Below are 17,956 nucleotides of genomic sequence, written 5' to 3' on the forward strand. Positions count from 1 at the left end.
TTCTGCACTTGCTCAGCCTATAGTTGAACAGCTCCTGACTACTGTCCAGGCTGCCTGCGTATGGCTTCATGAGCCATGGCATCAAGGGGTAGGCTGGGTCCCCCAGGATAACGACAGGCATTTCAACTGTTATTTTCTGGTCTGGGAAGTAATTCCCTTGCTACAGCTGTTTAAACAGATTAGTGTTCCTGAAGACGCGAGCGTCATGAACCCTTCCCGGCCATCCCACTTGGATGTTGGTGAAACATCCCTTGTGATCCACCAGTGGTTGCAGCACCATTGAAAAGTACCCCTTGCAGTTTATGTACTGGCTGCCTTGGTGCTCCGGGGCCAAGATAAGGATATAGGTTCCATCTATCGCCCCACCACAGTTAGGGAATCCCATTGCAGCAAAGCCATCCACTATGACCTGCACATTTCCCAGAGTCACTACCTTTCGTAGCAGCAGCTTAATGATTGCTTTGGCTACTTGCATCACAGCAGCCCCCACAGTAGACTTGCCCACTCCAAATTGATTCCTGACTGACCGGTAGCTGTCTGGCATTGCAAGCTTCCAGAGGGCTATCACCACTCGCTTCTCAACTGTGAGGGCTGCTCTCATCTTGGTATTCTGGCGTTTCAGGGCAGGGGAAAGCAAGTCACAAAGTTCAATGAAAGTGCCCTTACGCATGCGAAAGTTTTGCAGCCACTGGGAATCATCCCACATCTGCAACACTATGCGGTCCCACCAGTCTGTGCTTGTTTCCCAGGCCCAAAATCGGCGTTCAATGGCTAGAACCTGCCCCATTACCAGCATGATCTCCAAAGCACAGGGGCCCACGGTCTGAGAGAATTCTGTGTCCATGTCCTCATCACTCTCGTCGCTGCGCTGCAGTAGCCACCATCTCCTCACCTGTTTTTTTCAGGTCCTGGTTCAGCATAGACTGCACGAGAATGCACGAGGTGTTTACAACATCCATGACTGCTGTCTTGAGCTGAGCAGACTCCATGCTTGCCGTGCTATGGCATCTGCACAGTTCACCCAGGAAAAAAGGCACAAAACGGTTGTCTGCCATTGCTTTCACTGAGGGAGAGGTGAGGCTGTACCCAGAACCACCAACAACAATGTTTTTTGCCCCATCAGGCACTGGGATCTCAACCCAGAATTCCAATGGGCGGGGGAGACTGCAGGAACTATGGGATAGCTACCCACAGTGCAACGCTCCGGAAATTGACGCTAGCCTCGGTACATGGACGCACACCACCGAATTCATGTGCTTAGTGTGGCTGCGTGCACTCGACTTTATACAATCTGTTTCCAAATACCGGTTTCTGTAAAATTGGAATAATCCCATAGTGTAGACATACCCAGAGAAACAATCACTTGATTCAGTGAGGTCAGATGTAGAGTCTTGAAGAGCTGCTTGTGGTTCCTGATGTTTGTTCAAAACTACACAGGAGCACAGTGAACTAAAAGGTGAATTAATACATTGCCCGTGGTTCTGCCTAGCTGGGTAATTTAAAAAGCAGTTCGAGAGCAGCTTTAAAACCATTCCCTTTTTAAATGTGGGGTTTGCCACAAGTGGTGTTTAGGTGAATCTAAGCGTGAGAAACGTGACTATAGGAAAATATGGACACGTGGAGTCTAGGTGAGTCTGTATGTATACAAAAAACATTTCCCTGGGGAAACAATTTGGAAAGGTAATTAATATATGTAATCATTACAGTTCTTTAGCATGAATGTTGACATTTTGCTCGGCTAATGCACAAACTCTTTACCTAGTTAGGTCTGTGAACTTCTGCACTGGAATGGTGGAGCCAAGCTCCCGTCTGGTCACAGCAGGCTGCTGCTTCAGTGCAACAGGTGATACAGCCCATGAGCTGGAGTGTGGTTGGTTCCTTGCAGGGCTGTGGATGGAGATGGCATCTATACCGGGCTGTGTGGGTGCTTTACTCCCCTGAGTTTGTGCTGTCTGATGGACAGTAATAAAAAGCTGATCCTAAATGTCTGTTTGTCCAGCATAGCTACACTGGTCAAGGGTGTGTTAGTCAGCCCACCTCCGACTACTCCACAGCTCAGTGATTGCAGCACTCGCCTGAGCTGTAGCAGATCCCTGTTCAAATCCCTTCTCACCAGACAGGAGGGTTTCCCACATCCCAGAGGAGTGAACCAACCACCAGGCTGAAAGTTACAAGGGAGCTTCTTTCTCCACAAGCGGGTTTACAAGCTGAGAAGCCCTAGCACAGACAGCTGGCTCTCTCCAGTCTGCATGTGGGTGCTGAACTCCCTGAGAGGGGTGGGTTTAGGACTCGCCCATCTCCTGGACATCTCCCGTTACATAGCTAAGGCAGGGAGCCAACTAGCAGGCCAGTTTTTGGGAATCCCATCCTGTGGGGAGCCCTTAGCACCTAACTCAGGCTTTGTGCATCCCGATGATTTTCTAGGCGGCTAGAAGTTCAGTGCAGTGATGCCCAGTGTCACAGTACAAGACCCTGTGGGTATCTAGCCCCCAGTGACTGCATCCCAGACTGACATGCCTGTCAGCACAGGTCTCTCAGAGGAAAGCCAGGCTCAACCACGCAGGCTCTTAAAGGGGAGACTGACTCTCTGGGTTTCTGTAAGAATGGATCCATCCTGTCAGCACAGCTGCATGGGTTCCACTTAAAAGCACGAACTGTTCACCTTCTGCAAGTGCTGCGTGACCTCCCATTAGAGCTGATCAGCGCCCCATCAACGCCCTCGCTGCCAATGGGCATCAAAGGGTCAATCCCATTCCTCAGTGAGCAGAGTGGCATCACAGCGGGACCCCTCACTGAGCCCCACTCCGCTCATTTGGGAAGGACACATGGAAGGACACAGATCCGGACTGTCAGTGACCTATACTAGTCACTCTAATTTTAGACATTCCAAAGAATCAGCATAATTACTGTTAAATACCCCAGAGATAAATATAAGCCACACATTCCTTTCCCAACACCCACTCATCCACTGCTTGTTGCAAACCCCAAATGCACATAGGAAATGACTAGTCTCTAATTTCTCTCAAAGATTCCCAGTGAGGAACCCCTCCCGCGCTGTAATAATTGAGTTACCCTTTTAGCCCAGGGTGCTCTGAGGTCATTTTAACCCAACATCAGAAATCGACTCTTTGGAGCTGCGATTCTGCACTGACCAACTGAAATGCCTAAGTGCTTGTCTCAGAGCTGCTGGAGGCTCACAGGGTGGGAAGATTATTGCAGACAGTCACCACGATCCTGGCACACAAAACCTTGTTCCTTTCCTTCGAGCTGGTGTTCTTCTTTGCAGCAATGAGCTCTGGCCAACCAGTGCAGAGTTATCCAGTCTCAGCACTTGATCACTTGCTAATTCAATCACCCGATTCAAACTCCCAGCAACCCGTTCCCTGCCCATTCTTCCTCTCCTAGTCCCCCGAACATTTGATCTCTCTGGTTTCCTCCAAAAGTCTGCAAGGGAAGGGCCTCTGGGGCACCCACCCCACATGAACACCGGTACATGGGGGAGGCCCAGCCCAAGTCCCAGAGGATGGTGCAGAGACAGGTCTCTGCCCTGAGAAAGGTGGCTTAGCTCAAGGAATTGGTTTGTGGAAAGGGATTTGAGTCCATGGAAATAAGTGTCATGGGGAGTTGGGTTCTTCTTTCCCCTGACCACCACATGGCTGGCAAGTGGCCTGGCAGCCCAGCAATGAGGAAAAACTGATCGGGGCTTCTCCTCCTCTGCCTGCGGTTTGCTACAGGAGGCAGAGCCAGAGATTCACCGAGCAGCCTGGAGGCACCTGCAACTGCCCCCTGATCCCAGCGATAGGCAGCTGGATACTCCAGGAACTGGGAAATGCAGTATTCACCCCACCCCAGGCAGGTAATTTACAGCGTCTCTCCATCAGGTGGAGTTTCTGGTGTCTAATAAGGTGTGGGCTCTGATTGAAGCTTTTCTCGCATTCATCACACTTGTATGGTCTCTCTCCCGTGTGGATCCGCTCGTGTACAACCAGGTGCGAGCTCCGACCGAAGCCTTTCCCACAGTTGGGGCATTTAAAAGGTCTCTCACCCGTGTGGGTTCTCTGGTGTCTCATGAGGTGCGAGATGCAACTGAAGATTTTCCCGCAGTCTATGCATATTTTCTGCGTCTCTCCGGTCTGCTGGACTGTGGTTTTGTTGCTATCTCTGGAACCACCCTCATGGGAAGTGGATTTACTTTGTCCCTTCCCTGAGTCCTTTTCCTTCTGCCTCTTTGATCCATTGTGACTCCCACCAGCTTCTCCCTGTGCAGGAACATTTCCTCTGGATCCTTCCGATACCGTCCCACACGGTTCCACTTGCACAGGCCCTTCCTGCTGAGGAGTCTCCTCCTTGTTCTTACACAACATCTCGTCACCTGCTGGGACAGGGTGAGAATCCAGACCAGAGTCAGTCCCCGTACTGGGGGAAAACAAACTCAGAAACAAACCAAAATAGCTGATGGGGAAATTGAAATATTAGGTTCCAAATCCCCCTAAACCCTTCTCCTGATAAAGGAAGAGTGAACCGACTCCACTTCCATATCCCATGTGAATGCTCCGGGGGAAGGAGCTACTGCAAGGTGCCAGTTAGAATGGGTGGGAATGATAGCTGAGGACTTGCTGGCTACCCTCTTGATCTGGTTGATAATGAGGCAAAACTGGGGGAGTTCAGGAGGGCATACGTGGGAATCTCAGCTGTTTCCTTCAAAGATGGACGATTTACCCGCCAGTTGAACCAAATCCTCACCTGTACAGGCACCTCTCCAGATCCCCCTTTCCTCTGAGCCCTGGAGATCTGGGACCCACGTCTCTTCCCCTTGTTCCAGCTGACAGATCAAGTCAGGTCTGGACATCAGAAATCCTGCTCCAGGGAAAAATTAACCTTGTTAAGAGGAGGGTGAATTACATATTTGGGTAACAAAGCTTGAAACGTAACGTTCTAGCCCAGTCAAAACCGTATTAGTCCAGAGCCATCTTTTCAAAGCCGCAGGACGCTACTAATGAACATAGTCAGATAGTCAGAGGGGGTTCTTCTTTAATACCCCACCAACCTGAAATCCCCTCTAGGGTCTCCCTCTGCTGCTACCCAGCCTTCTCTATATGGGCTGGGGAAGCGTAGAACAGACTTTTGGGCTGTTGCAAACCATGATTGGTGACTGCAACTATTCTGAGCCATGAACAATTAATGGGGGACCCAAATTGAAAGGGTGCAGAGCTCTACTGGAGCATGCCCAGCCGCCAGCCCCATCTCTTGTACCAAAGGTTCCCTCACGGCCTGCAATCGTGGCTCTATGGCACGGGGAGGGTGCTCTTTGATAGGCTGGTCCCAAGACTAACTATTTGCTGTGAACAAAGCCAGCGACAGACTCCTCAAAGAGCTTCCTAAAAGACAAGAGAGGGCAGCTGTGTGACCCAGAGAACAGAGACTCCACCCACGATCCCCTTCTCCTGGACAACAAGGGCCCCGGGAGAGTCAGGGTAGCTGGGACCAGTGCACACAAGCAAGCAGGATTCAGTGCGGTAAGGGATGGGAGGGAGCAGCGGCAGGGCCAGATTAGCTTTTTGTGGGCCCAGCACCAAACATATTGTGGGCCCCCATTGGGGAAATAGGGCATGTGATGGGGGCGATCCGCAGAGCGAGGGGCCGGTTGGGGGCAATGAGGTGCAGCACAGCGGGAGTGGCCCCACTCAGCCCAGCACAAGGGCACTGTTTACAAACCCACAACTGCTAGGGCTGCCCAGTCCTGCCCTGCCAGTGTGCCCCTTCCACAATGCCCCCCTGTCCTTATGTCCAGCACCCCCTCACCCAGAGACTTCCCCCACAGAGCCCTGTGCCTGGCGCCCCCTCGCCCAGAGACCTCCCCTACAGAGCCCTATGCCCAGCACCCCCTGCCCAGAGATCCCTCGCGCCGACCTCCCACCACAACTGGACAGCACCCTGCACACCATACCCCCTGCCCAGCTCTCCCACCCACAGATCCCTACTGTCCAGCGCCCCCTTCACAGTCCCACCATCACAGCTGTACAGGCCCCATATTCCTGAGGGAATTCTGCATCAAATTCTGAGCATAATATTTTAAAATTCTGCAATTTTTTTTTTTTTTTACAATAAATAAATGTGGAAGCTCCACCATGGCAGTGGGGAGCACAGGCCACTGACTGCACAGAGGTGGGAGAATACCCTGCAGCCTCCCCTGCCCCCCAGGACAGGGAGTTGGCAGTGAGGCTGAACCTGACCCTGACACAGCACAAGGGCCAAGCCTGCCACAGAAACACCCTGGGGCCCTGCCCCTTTTGCACCAGGCACACCAGATGTGGGCAGGGAGGCTCAGCCTGGCAGCAGGATCCAAGTGCAGAGGGACTTAGTGTGGGGGGATCCAGATGGGGGTAAGAGGGTTCAGTGTGGGGCAGTCTGGGTGCAGGCAGCTCAGTGGGGGATCTGGATGCACAGGGAGGTTCCAGGTGCAGGGGCAATGGGAGTCTGCAGGGGGGACCAAGTGAAAGTGGTTGGAGCTCAGCAGAGGGGTGTCTGGGTGCAGGGGAGGTGGGGTTCATTTGGGTGGGGGTGTAGGTGGTTGGGGCTCAGTGGGGACGGTGTCTGGGGGGCTCATCAGGGTGGTACAGATGCAGGGGAGGTGGGGCTTGTCAGGGTGAGGGTTTGATGGGCCTGCTTAACAGGGGAGCCCCAGCTGCTGCCAAGGGGATCCGCATGCTGGGCCCCCGCTTCCCCTGTCCCCTTCTCTTCCCCATCCCATGCCCCTTTCCTACCACTCCATCTCCTTCCCATCCCACCCCTTCCTTCCCCCCTGCCCCCGCTTCCCCCATCCCCTTCTCTCCCCATCCCATGCCCCTTCCCCACTGCTCCACCTCCTTCCCAGGCCAGGGAGGCAGGGGGGAAACCACTCCCCACCACAAGACAGCAGAACAGGTTGGGGCCGAGTCGCTCAACTTCCTGCCACCCAACCCAGCACTCATGGGATGGCAGGAAGTGAATCCACCCGGCCCCAGCCTGCTGTGCTCCCCTGGCTCCCAGCCTTGGGACTGGGGGGTAAGAGGGAACCACCCCCCAGCACTCACCAGCAGCATGGCTGGGAGCTGGTGGAGCAGAGCAGGCTGGGTCCAGTTGCTCCGCTTCCCGCCACCCAGTGAGTGCAGGGCGGGCCCAACCCCTGCTGCAGTCAGGGGGTCAGAAGAGGTGGGGCAGGGGCGGAACCAGCTTTCCTGGCCCAGGCTGGCCGGGGCCCCATCTAACTCTGGGCCCGGTGCCATAGCGCCACTGGCGCCATGGTAAACCCAGGACTGAGCAGTGGTGTCACTGAATGCAGCAGTTCCAGGGTAAGCACGCTGGAGTAAGTAGGGGACCTGGTGAGTCAGAGGGAGTTAGTGTGCACCGTAATTATAGCCGCTAAATCCTCTGGTATTAATGACTTGGATTGCTGTAGTTCCTAGAGACCTCACGCAAGGTCCAGGGCCCCTTTGTGCTAGGCACTGCACAGACAAACACAGTCCTGCCCTAGAGAATGTAAAGTCCAGGTAGAAAGGGAGCTATGGGGCTGATCCCACTGAAATCTAAGGGACCGGGAAGAACTGTGAGCGAAGGTCAATTCAGGTGATGCAAAAGTTCAAATTTCAACATGCCTAGGAGACAGGAATCCTTACCCAGCGAGGTCACGTTCTCATAGTTCTCCTGCATGACGTCCCTGTAGAGGGCTCGCTGACCCAGGTCCAACAGCGCCCATTCCTCCTTGGTGAAATACACAGCCACGTCCTCAAAGGTCATGGGCATCTGCATCAACAACAAGAGTCCCCTGCTCACACCCTGCTGCCCCACCCAGAGTCCCATCAGCTCAGTCACAGGTACAGCTGGAAAAATCCCCCTCAGCCCCAGAGAGCAGAGCCCTTTCCCTGCCAAGCAAGAGTTGCTGCTGCAGAATTAAAGCTCTCATTTCAGAGGGAAGCGAAGCGAGGATTTTGAAGGGGGGTCGGATGCTGCCGTGTTTCCGCCCACGAGACAGCCGGCTTTGACCCCTCTGCACTGCTCAGAGCTTCCCTGGTAGCAGCAGAAAGCTAAAGAGAACTTTGTTCATTTCAGAGCTGTTCTGCAGAGCCTGAGAAACTCACTAGCATCATTTGAATTTCTGTCTGGGCCAATACATTAGATACACCCCTCTGGCAGCTAGCCCTCAAAAATGCAATAGACTACTGCCCTCACAAGCTAATGGAGTTACTTTAGCTCAAGCAGCAGAGATCTGCATGTGGTATGGGAGTTTACCAGGCCCACCACACAGACACACATGGTCGCAAGAGATTGATATGAAAGTGGAATTAAAACCTTGCTCAAAGACCCACACAAGCCACCCATGACATACAAGGGAATGTCTGGCACTGCTCTCACCAGTGCAACAGGGCTTCAGAGAGCCAAGATAGCATGAAAACAAATGCTCTTCCCAACCAGTGTGGAAGATAAGAAATGATTCAGCCTGGGCCCCCACATGCTGCTGCGCTGCTTTTCCCAGTCTGCCGACAGGCAGCTCCAGAGTAATCTCTGCTGGCCAATTCCAGCTGCCCTTCAGAGCTCTGTGGGCATTTGAGAAATGCATCAGAAACTCTCTGCTGTTGCTGCTTCCCCCTGTGAAACTCCGAGCAGTAGCAGAAGCTGCACGGGAGTTATTCATTGCGGGGGTAGGGGAAACGCCCCAGAACTGGAAGTTCAGAAAGGAGATCCCCATGCAGACTGCTTCAGACCTCATCGTGCGGCTACTAGATAAGAGACAGATCCTGGAAATGGAGCCCATGAGTACGATCTGTGGACAGCTTCCCAGGAGGAATTCAGCAGCTGATCATGGGAAGAAGGGTTGGTTGCCCCCTTTCCTCTTTGTATTAACCTCTGGCTAGGAAGCTTAGGGCTGTGGCTAGCAGGAGTCCGATATGTTTTTCAGTGCCTGGACCCGTGGCTTGATTCTTGGTCCACAGATGGGGGAATTCCCCCTGTTCTCTAGAGTCCCAGCAGGTTTGTCACAATCTATCCCCACCTCCCACTCCCTCCTCCTGTGTATGCCCTGCTCCCTCCCTGTCCAGCGCAAACCCTCAGCAGCTCCCTGGAAATCCCCTACCTGAAAACGCTGTGCTAAAGCCATTTCGCTTCTGGGATGACGTGGCTGGACTGGACTGGACGGATGTTATTCTGCAGCCTGCCAGGGAGAGAGGTGATTGGGGAGGCATCAGAGGGGGTTTCAGTCCACTTCACACCTTGACTCCCCCTCATTTGTCTCCTGCACACAGAGGTTCTGACTCTGCAATGCTGGGAAAGTCCGTAGTCACTTTATTACAGCACAGACCTGCCCCCTCCTCCCAGGACTGAGACATCTTTAAACCTCCCAGTATCTGAGTCTGTGAACCAAATGCTAGAAATGAACCAAATCAAAGGAGTTGCTTGTTTTGGAGGATTCCCCTGAGGGCACCACGTTCCCTCAGCAGGCAGGGGGCACAGGCAGAGGCAGGAACTGCTTTTTCCTCTCTCCTTGTCCCCAGGAAAGTCAGTCTGCTCAGGGGTGCTGCAGTGAATGGAGCTGCCGTTATGCCCATGGTTTTTGCTTCTCTTTCAAAACACCACACTAAGGAAGGCATGAATTCCGGCCTGTGAGTGCTTGCTGCAATTTCTGCTTTTTTAGTCTTGAGAAACTGCCAGCCTTGGACAAAGGCAAGGGACAGATGGGGAGGCAGCTTTTGAAGGGTGAAAGGGAAATCTTACAGATATTGCATCCTCCGGTTGACCCCATTCATCCAGTAGCAATTTTGTGGCACGTATTTCTCACATCAGATCAGTCTCTTCTCTTTCGAGCAAAGAGGGAAACCTGTCTAAATTAGCTTCACAATTTATGAGGCCTTAATTTGTTATGTTTCAATGAACAGTCCCTCTTATCAGAGTCATAAATTCCAAGGCCAGAAGGGATTATCTAGTCTGACCTCCTGTGTAACACAGGCCAGAGAACTTCCTCCAAAATAACTCCTAGAGCAGAGCTTTTAGATAAAACACCCAGTCTGGATGTAAAAACGGTCAGTGACGGAGAATCCACCATCACCGATGGTTGTTCCAATGATTAATTACTCTTACTGTTAAAAATATACACCTCCTTTCCAGTCTAAATTTGTCTAGCTTCAATTTTCAGCCATTGGATCATCTTATATCTTTCTCTGCTAGACGGAAGAGTCCATTAAATATTTGATCCCCACGTCGATAAGAACTGCCCGCCCTATTGTGCTTCTATAGGGTTCACAGGCAAGGCCTGATGGGATCTCTCTTCCTTACGCGCACGCGCACACACACACACACACACACACACACACACACACACACACACACACACACACACACACACACACACACACACACACACACACACACACACACACACACACACACACACACACACCTACCTACCTACCTACCTACCTACCTACCTACCTCTCTCCTGTTTTTGCTGGGCAGCTGGCTGAACGATGCCCAGGTATACTGGGGCTGGCTAGGTGATGTCCAGGTATATCAGGAACTTCCCCAGCTTCTTATTGTAGAGACGAGTGTTGTTGAATCAGGGAGGAAAATAGGTCTGTCTGTTTGAGTGCTTGCGGTTAAACTGATCTGAAAACTGTTTCAACTTTCCTAAATAAATAAAATAAAAATCGCTTCCGCTTTCAGTCAAGTCACTAAGATTTCATGAGGATGGGGTGCTAAGAATACTCAATCAGATTTCATTTACTATCTCGCTTGCATGTTACAAGACTACTGGTTCTACAGTTGTCTGTACAATCTTTTAGGCAATTTAAAGTACGTAAGACTGACATGTATATGCATCCCCCCCACTCCCGTGCCCCCAAAACATTCCAGATCTCCTCTAGTGATTGTTAAAGTTCCAAAACACAACACTTTCCTCAGCTTTTATAAGTCACAACTCAAAACAAAATGGCTCGTCTAAGCTATAGCTCTGCAGCTGACGGCAGCAAAATTTGGCCAAGCGGCATGTTTGAGAACAGGACAATAAGGCTTGATTAGAACTATTTATTTACACTAATAAAATGCTGTTGGGAAGGGTGACGGGCTCACATTATGGCCCATTTGGATGACATCTGAAAGCCCTCTCTCTTCCCAGAATTTTTTTTTTAAAAGGTTGCATGTCATGAGAGCATCAGATAGAGATCTAGTTAAAGAAACAGTGGTGTTGTAACCCTGTCAGTCCCAGGATATTAGAGAGACAAGGTGGGGGAGGGAATATCTTTTATTGGACCAATTTCTGTTGGGAAGAGAGAGAAGCTTTTGGGACTCACCCACAGCTCTGCTCCAGGTCTGGGAAACTTACTCAGAGTGTCACAGCTAAATACAAGATGGAGCTAGGGTGACCAGATAGCAAGGGTGACAAATCGGGATGGGGGTTTGAGGTAATAGGTGCCTATATCAGACAAAGCTCCAAATATTGGGACTGTCCCTATAAAATTAGGAGGTCTGGTCACCCTAGATAGAGCAGCAGCTGAATGCCCAGGAGCCTCTTGTCCCACTTTGCACAGATGACAAATGCATTGGGGAGGTGGGGGGAGGCTCAGCCTTCCCAGGGATCGATCCCATTAGTTACAGGGAAGGGGGCTGCTGTGGAAATGTTTATACAAACACGCCCAGGCCAAGTCACTTTGGAGCTGACACGTTTGACACAGCAAACCCACCCCTATCCGCACTGCAATACTGGGGAGATTTACCCAGCGCTGCAGAGCGCAAGGGGCCCCTCCTGGCTTGTCTAGGGGGCTAGATCTTTAAAACACAGAACCCCCAAGACTCCCCTTCCCTGGTATTTCTCTCATCGAGCAGCTTCCCAGAGGCCGGTGGTGCAGAGTCACTTTCCTGCCCGGCCCCAGCCCTTCCCCCGGGTCTCTCCCCTCACCTGCAGGCTCCGGCTCAGGGGCTGGTGGCGGCAGAGCCCGGGGCTGGTTCCAGCCCCCGCAGAGAGTCCCCCCGGCTGCGCACAGAGGGGGGGTCAGTGCAGGTCCCTCCTTTGCAGCAGCGGCTCAGTCCGAGCTCCCGGCTCCCGGTCACAACAAGGGAAGGAAGCAGCAGCAGCAACTTGAGCCAGGAAGTTCAGCAGCGCCGGAGCAAGACAACGCGTCCAGCTCCCCCTCTTTTCACAGCGGCGTCTGGTGGCAGCAACTGACAAAACGCACCAGAGCCGGGGGTGTCGCCCCCGCTTCCCCTGGAGTCTCCAGGACCTGACCACTCATGGTTCAGTACAGAGTATGTCACGTGATTAAACCTCCTGGACTAGTCCGGCCAACACGGCAGCGCTAAACAAGCCAGAGACAGGCCCAGAACTGGGCTACACACAGACATGGCATTGAATTGACTCGCAGGGCTTGTCTGGAGGGGACATTCAATCCAGTTAGCTACAGGTGTGAAGGTAAAGCACATTAAACCCCTTTATGACTATGGTCATTCACAGAGAAGGATGCTTCATTTACATCCTGTGCGGACAAGTTCTACATTGAATTCCAAATAGGTTTAGGCCAGGGCTTGTCTCTATGGGGAAGCTTTGCATTGATTCATCCATTACATGGCCAGGAGGGACAATTGTGATTGCCTAGTCCCACGTCCACTATAACACAAGCCATAGAACTTCCTTGAATTAATTCCTGCTTGAACTAGAACTTGTTTATAGAATCATAGAAGATTAGGGTTGGAAGAGACCTCAGGAGGTCACCTAGTCCAATTCCCTGCTCAAAGCAGGACCAACACCAACTAAATCATCCCAGCCAGGGCTTTGTCAAGCCGGGCCTTAAAATCTCTAAAAATGGAGATTCCACCACTTCCCTAGATAACCCATTCCAGTGCTTCACCACCTCCTAGTGAAACAGTGCTTCCAAATATCCAACTTAGACCTCCCTCACTGCAACTTGAGACCATTGCTTCCTGTTCTGTCATCTGCCACCACTGAGAATAGCCGAGCTCTATCCTCTTTGGAACCCCCCCTTCAGGTAGTTGAAGGCTGCTATCAAATCCCCACTCACTCTTCTCTTCTGCAGACTAAATAACCCCAGTTCCCTCAGCCTCTTCTCGTAAGTCATGTGCCGCAGCCAGGGCCGGCTCTAACTTTTTTGTCGCCCAACCACAAAAAAAAAAAAAAAAGCGCCGCCCAACGAACCAAAAGCAACCCCCCTCCCCCCAGCGCTGCCCCGCTGAACCAAAAAGAAAATCACCCCCCACTACCCTGCTGAACCAAAGCCAAAACAAACAAAAAAAAGCCAGCACCGCCCTGCCAAACCAAAAACACCCCCGAGCGCCACCCCGCCAAACCAAAAAGAAAATAAACCCCATTCCCCCCTCCCCACAGAGCGCTGCCCCACCAACCCTCCCAAAAAAACAAAAAACAAAAAACCCTGAGCGTCACACCGCCGAACCAAGATTGGCCACCCCTTATAAGGTGCCGCACCAATCACGTGCTTGGTTGGATGGTGCCTGGAGCCGGCCCTGACCGCAGCCCCCAAATCATTTTTGTTGCCCTCTGCTGGACTCTCTCCAATTTGTCCACATCCCTTCTGTAGCCGGGGGACCAAAACTGGACACAATACTCCAGTTGTGGCCTCACCAGTGCCGAATAGAGGGGAACAATCACTTCCCTCAATCTGCAGGCAATGCTCCTACTAATACAGCCCAATATGCTGTTGGCCTTCTTGGCAACAAGGGCACACTGCTTAGTGTCATCGGCAAACTTGCTGAGGATGCAATTAATCCCATCCTCTAGATCATTAATAAAGATGTTGAACAAAACCGGCCCCAGGACCAACCCTTGGGGCACTCCACTTGATACTGGCTGCCAACTAGACATCAAGCCATTGATCACTGTCCATTGAGCCTGACAATCTAGCCAGCTTTCTATCCAATTTATAGTCCATTCATCCTGCCCATACTTCTTTAACTTGCTGGCAAGACCATGGTAGACCATATCAAAAGCTCTGGTAAAGTCAAGATATATCACATACATTGCTTTCCCCACATCCACAGAACCAGTTATCTCATCACAGAAGGCAATCAGGTTGGTCAGGCAAGACTTGCCCTTGGTGAATCCACGTTGACTGTTCCTGATCACCTTCCTCTCCTCCAAGTGCTTCAAAATGGATTTTTTGAGGACCTGCTCCATGATTTTGCTGGAGACTGAAGTGAGGCTGACTGGTCTGTAGTTCCCCAGGTTCTCTTTCTTCCCTTTTTAAAATATGGGCACTATATTTGCTTTTTTCCAATCGTCCAGGATCTCCCCTGATTACCATGAATTTTCAAAGATAATGGCCAATGGCTGTGCAATCACATCAGCTAACTCCCTTGGCACCCTTGGATGCATTAGATCTGGACCCATGGTGCAGATCTTGTGCATGTCCAACTTTTCTAAATAGTTCTTAATCTGTTCTTTCACCACTGAGGGCTGCTCACCTCCTCTCCATACTGTGTTGCTCAGTGCAGCAGTCTGGGAGCTGATCTTGTCTATGAAGACAGAGGCAAAAAAAAGCATTGAGTACTTCAGCTTTTTCCACATCATGTGTCACTAGGTTCCCTCCCTCATTCAGTAAGGGTCCCACACTTTCCCTGACCTTCTTCTTGTTGCTAACATACCTGTAGAAACCCTTCTTGTTATCCTTCACATCCCTTGCTAGCTGCAACTCCAGTTGTGCCTTGGCCTTCCTGATTGCACCCCTGCATGCTATAGCAATATTTTTATACTCCTCCCTAGTCATCTGTCCAAATTTCCACTTCTTGTAAGCTTCCTTTTTGAGTTTAAGCTCACCAAAGATTTCACTGTTAAGCCAAGCTGGTCGCCTGCCATATTTGCTGTTCTTTCTGCACATTGGGATGGTTTGTTCCTGCACCCTCAAAAAGGCTTCTTTAAAATACAGCCAGGACTTCTGGACTCCTTTCCCACTCATAACAGCATCCCAGGGGATCCTGCCCATCTGTTCCCTGAGGGAGTCAAAGTTTGGTTTTCTGAAGTCCAGGGTCCGTATTTTGCTACTCTCCTTTCTTCCTTTTGTCAGGAACCTGAACTCAACCATCTCACGGTCACTGCTGCCTAGGTTGCCACCCACTTCTACTTCCCCTACCAATTCTTCCCTGTTTGTAAGCAGCAGGTCAAGAGGAGCACAGCCCCTAGTCGGTTCCTCCAGCACTTGTACCAGAAAGTTGCCCCCAACACTCTTTAAAAACTTCCTGGATTGTCTGTGCATTGCATTTATGCCTTCATTCACCACAATGAAGAGCCCTCCTGTATCACATTTCTGTTCTCCACATAGGTACCTATAGACTAGAGCAGGGGTAGGCAACCTATGGCACAGGTGCTGAAGGCAGCACACAAGCTGATTTTTAGTGGCACTCACACTGCCCAAGTCCTGGCCACCAGTCCAGGGGGGCTCTGCATTTTAATTTAATTTTAAATGAAGCTTCTTAATCATTTTAAAAGCCTTATTTACTTTACATACAACAATAGTTTAGTTATATATTATAGACTTATAGAAAGAGACCTTCTAAAACATTAAAATGTATTACTGGCACGTGAAACCTTAAATTAGAGTGAATAAATGAAGACTCGGCATACCACTGCTGAAAGGTTGCCTACCCCCGGACTAGAGCAAGACACCCCTTCCCTTTGCAAAGCAAAATCGACCCCAGGAGCTCACTCTGTCACTGTACAGCTTGTTTTCCAGTCCTTTAATTGTTCTCTGAACACAATAGTGTCCAGCAGTGGTCATGCCACAGCCAAATACAGAGGTAACATCACCTCCCTATTCTTCCTGGATATTCCTGTTTATACATCCAAGGATGCATTAGCCCTTTTGGCCACAGCATTGCCCTGGGAGCTCAGGTTCAGCTGATTATCCACCATGTCCCACAAGTCTTTTTTCAGCGAGTCCCTGCTTCCCACAAGACAGTGCCCCGTCCTGCAAGTGTGGCCTACATTCTTTGTTTCTAGATTCATAACTCTGCATTTGACCATATTAAACCATAAATTGTTTGCTTGTGCCCAGCTCACCGAGCAATTCAGACTGCTCTGTCAGCAACCTGTCCCCTTTGTGATTTAACCCCCCCCCCACACACACACACACACTCTGTGCAATCTGCAAACTTTATGGGTGATACTTTTTGCTTTTCTTCCAGCTTGCTGATAGAAATGTGAAATAGTGTAAGGTCAAGAACTGATCCCTGCAGGGTCCCACTATACACATACCCACTCAGGGAAGGTTCCTCATTTACAATTCTGAGACCTGTCCGTTAGCCAGTTTTTAATTTAATTTGTTTTGTGCCATACTGTTTTGTTTTAATCATTCCAGTTTCTCTTGCAAAGAAAGCCTGGGTGTGAATTTAAAGGACAAGCAGGATTTCACATTAACTCCCCATGTGGTTAACAATGAAATTGTCAACACAGAGAGCTATTATAGAGTAATTATTTCCACCTATTTCACCCATGAACAAGCCCTTAGTTTATATTAGTGCAGCCCCTTTGTAATCTGTAGCAATTTAGCTATGTGTAAACTAAGCCAGAGAAATGTGATGCAGGGCTCCCAGCAGCCTCTCTTTGGCTAGGTTCCCATGTCCTTTTTATTGTCAGGATTCTCCAGACAACCCCAGTCCCACTGGACTCCCACCTCCAGGAAGCTCCATTTCTTCCACCACAATCCCAGGACAGCTGGGTTCTCAAGGCTCCCCTTAAGGAGCCTTCAGCCTGGCTGGAAGAAAGGGCCTGCATGGCAAGGTTTTTTCATCACACTAGTGTAGATCCAGAACTGGAGAGGTGTGGGATGAGAGATGTGACTGGGTGAGAGAAAGGGTAGAGCTCTTTCCTCTTGAAATGAAAAGTTAGAGGGACAGTAGTACAGGTGGGAATAGAACCTAGGAGTCCTGCCTTCCAGTCACCCCTGGCTGCCTGAGAATGAAGTTACTTGTCTCCCATCCATGCTGAAGCATGGTTGCCTCAGCTAGAGCCTGACTGAATGTCACATACACCCTGCAAAGCTCCTCAAGGAGATGCTCCTTTGTCCCCCTGCAAAACCCCTGATCAGTCCCTTCACACACACAGTAAGGAGACAGCTGCCTTTGCAGTTCCCACGTGTAGACCCATGTACAACCTGAGTGGATCCAGCAGGAGGCACTCAAGGGCTGGAGGCCTGTACTGAGTGCCTAGGGGTCTCCGCCCTCCTTGGTCCTGCCACAACACTGTCACAAGGGAACAAAGAGCAGTAGGATGTGAAAACTGGGGTGCAAGCAGGACCAAGAACTGGAATTTGAGGGTGCGGGGGACAACACAACAGGGAAGAGGAAGGCAATGAGAAGAGGCTGCAGCAGCCACCTCCTACCTTGGCTAAGATGTAGAGTGTGTGTGTGTGTGTGAGAGTGTGTGTGTGTGTGTGTGTGTGTAGGCACAATGAAAGAAAAGCCAGCATATGAGGGGAGAAAAGGAGCTGGGTACCACAGTAATGAAAGCACCAGAGTATACAAGTGAAGAGGAGGACTGGTGGGTAGTAGTAGTGGGAGGGGAAAGAGGAAAAATCAGCCTGCAACCAGTTTCTAAATATGCAAATTTTATTAATCACAAGAGGCATGATGAAAAGTGACCTCAGGACGGATCTGGAAGAGGGAACAAAGGGTTCCCCTGAAAGAGGCTCTGTACAGCAAAGAAACAATAACCTCGTTCATCACATTCCATGACCAGCATGTTCTCACAGCCACAGCCTCTCTGCAGCCTAGTCAGCAAAAGCTGTAGTCCTCCCCGAGGGCACTGAGAAGTTCTGAGGGGCAGTGACTGTGACCAACAGCGATTCTGAAAGTAGATATTCAGAGGAATCAGAATAATTGCTCTTATTGAAATAACTTAGGTATTTCCTCATATAAATATGAGCCAAAGTCCTCCCCTCCCACCCTCTGCAGATTTCATTTGTTGCAA

General features: G+C 50.7%; 1 protein-coding gene across 1 annotated transcript in view; it reads right to left on the reverse strand.

Annotated features, from left to right (window-relative positions):
• Positions 1-1,260: 1,260 nt before the first annotated feature.
• Positions 1,261-17,956, reverse strand: part of LOC120383113 (zinc finger protein 436-like) — a 30,925-nt gene continuing 14,229 nt past the window's right edge. Inside the window, exons 6-8 of the mRNA XM_039500738.1 lie at positions 7,656-7,921; positions 4,744-4,857; positions 1,261-4,375 (exon numbers count right to left, since the gene is read on the reverse strand). Coding sequence (XP_039356672.1) covers positions 3,729-4,375; positions 4,744-4,857; positions 7,656-7,921 — 1,027 coding nt within the window. The 3' untranslated portion in view covers positions 1,261-3,728. The remainder of the gene's footprint in view (positions 4,376-4,743; positions 4,858-7,655; positions 7,922-17,956) is intronic.

The sequence above is a fragment of the Mauremys reevesii genome, linkage group 15 (assembly GCF_016161935.1).
Source record: "Mauremys reevesii isolate NIE-2019 linkage group 15, ASM1616193v1, whole genome shotgun sequence".
NCBI lineage: Eukaryota > Metazoa > Chordata > Testudines > Geoemydidae > Mauremys > Mauremys reevesii.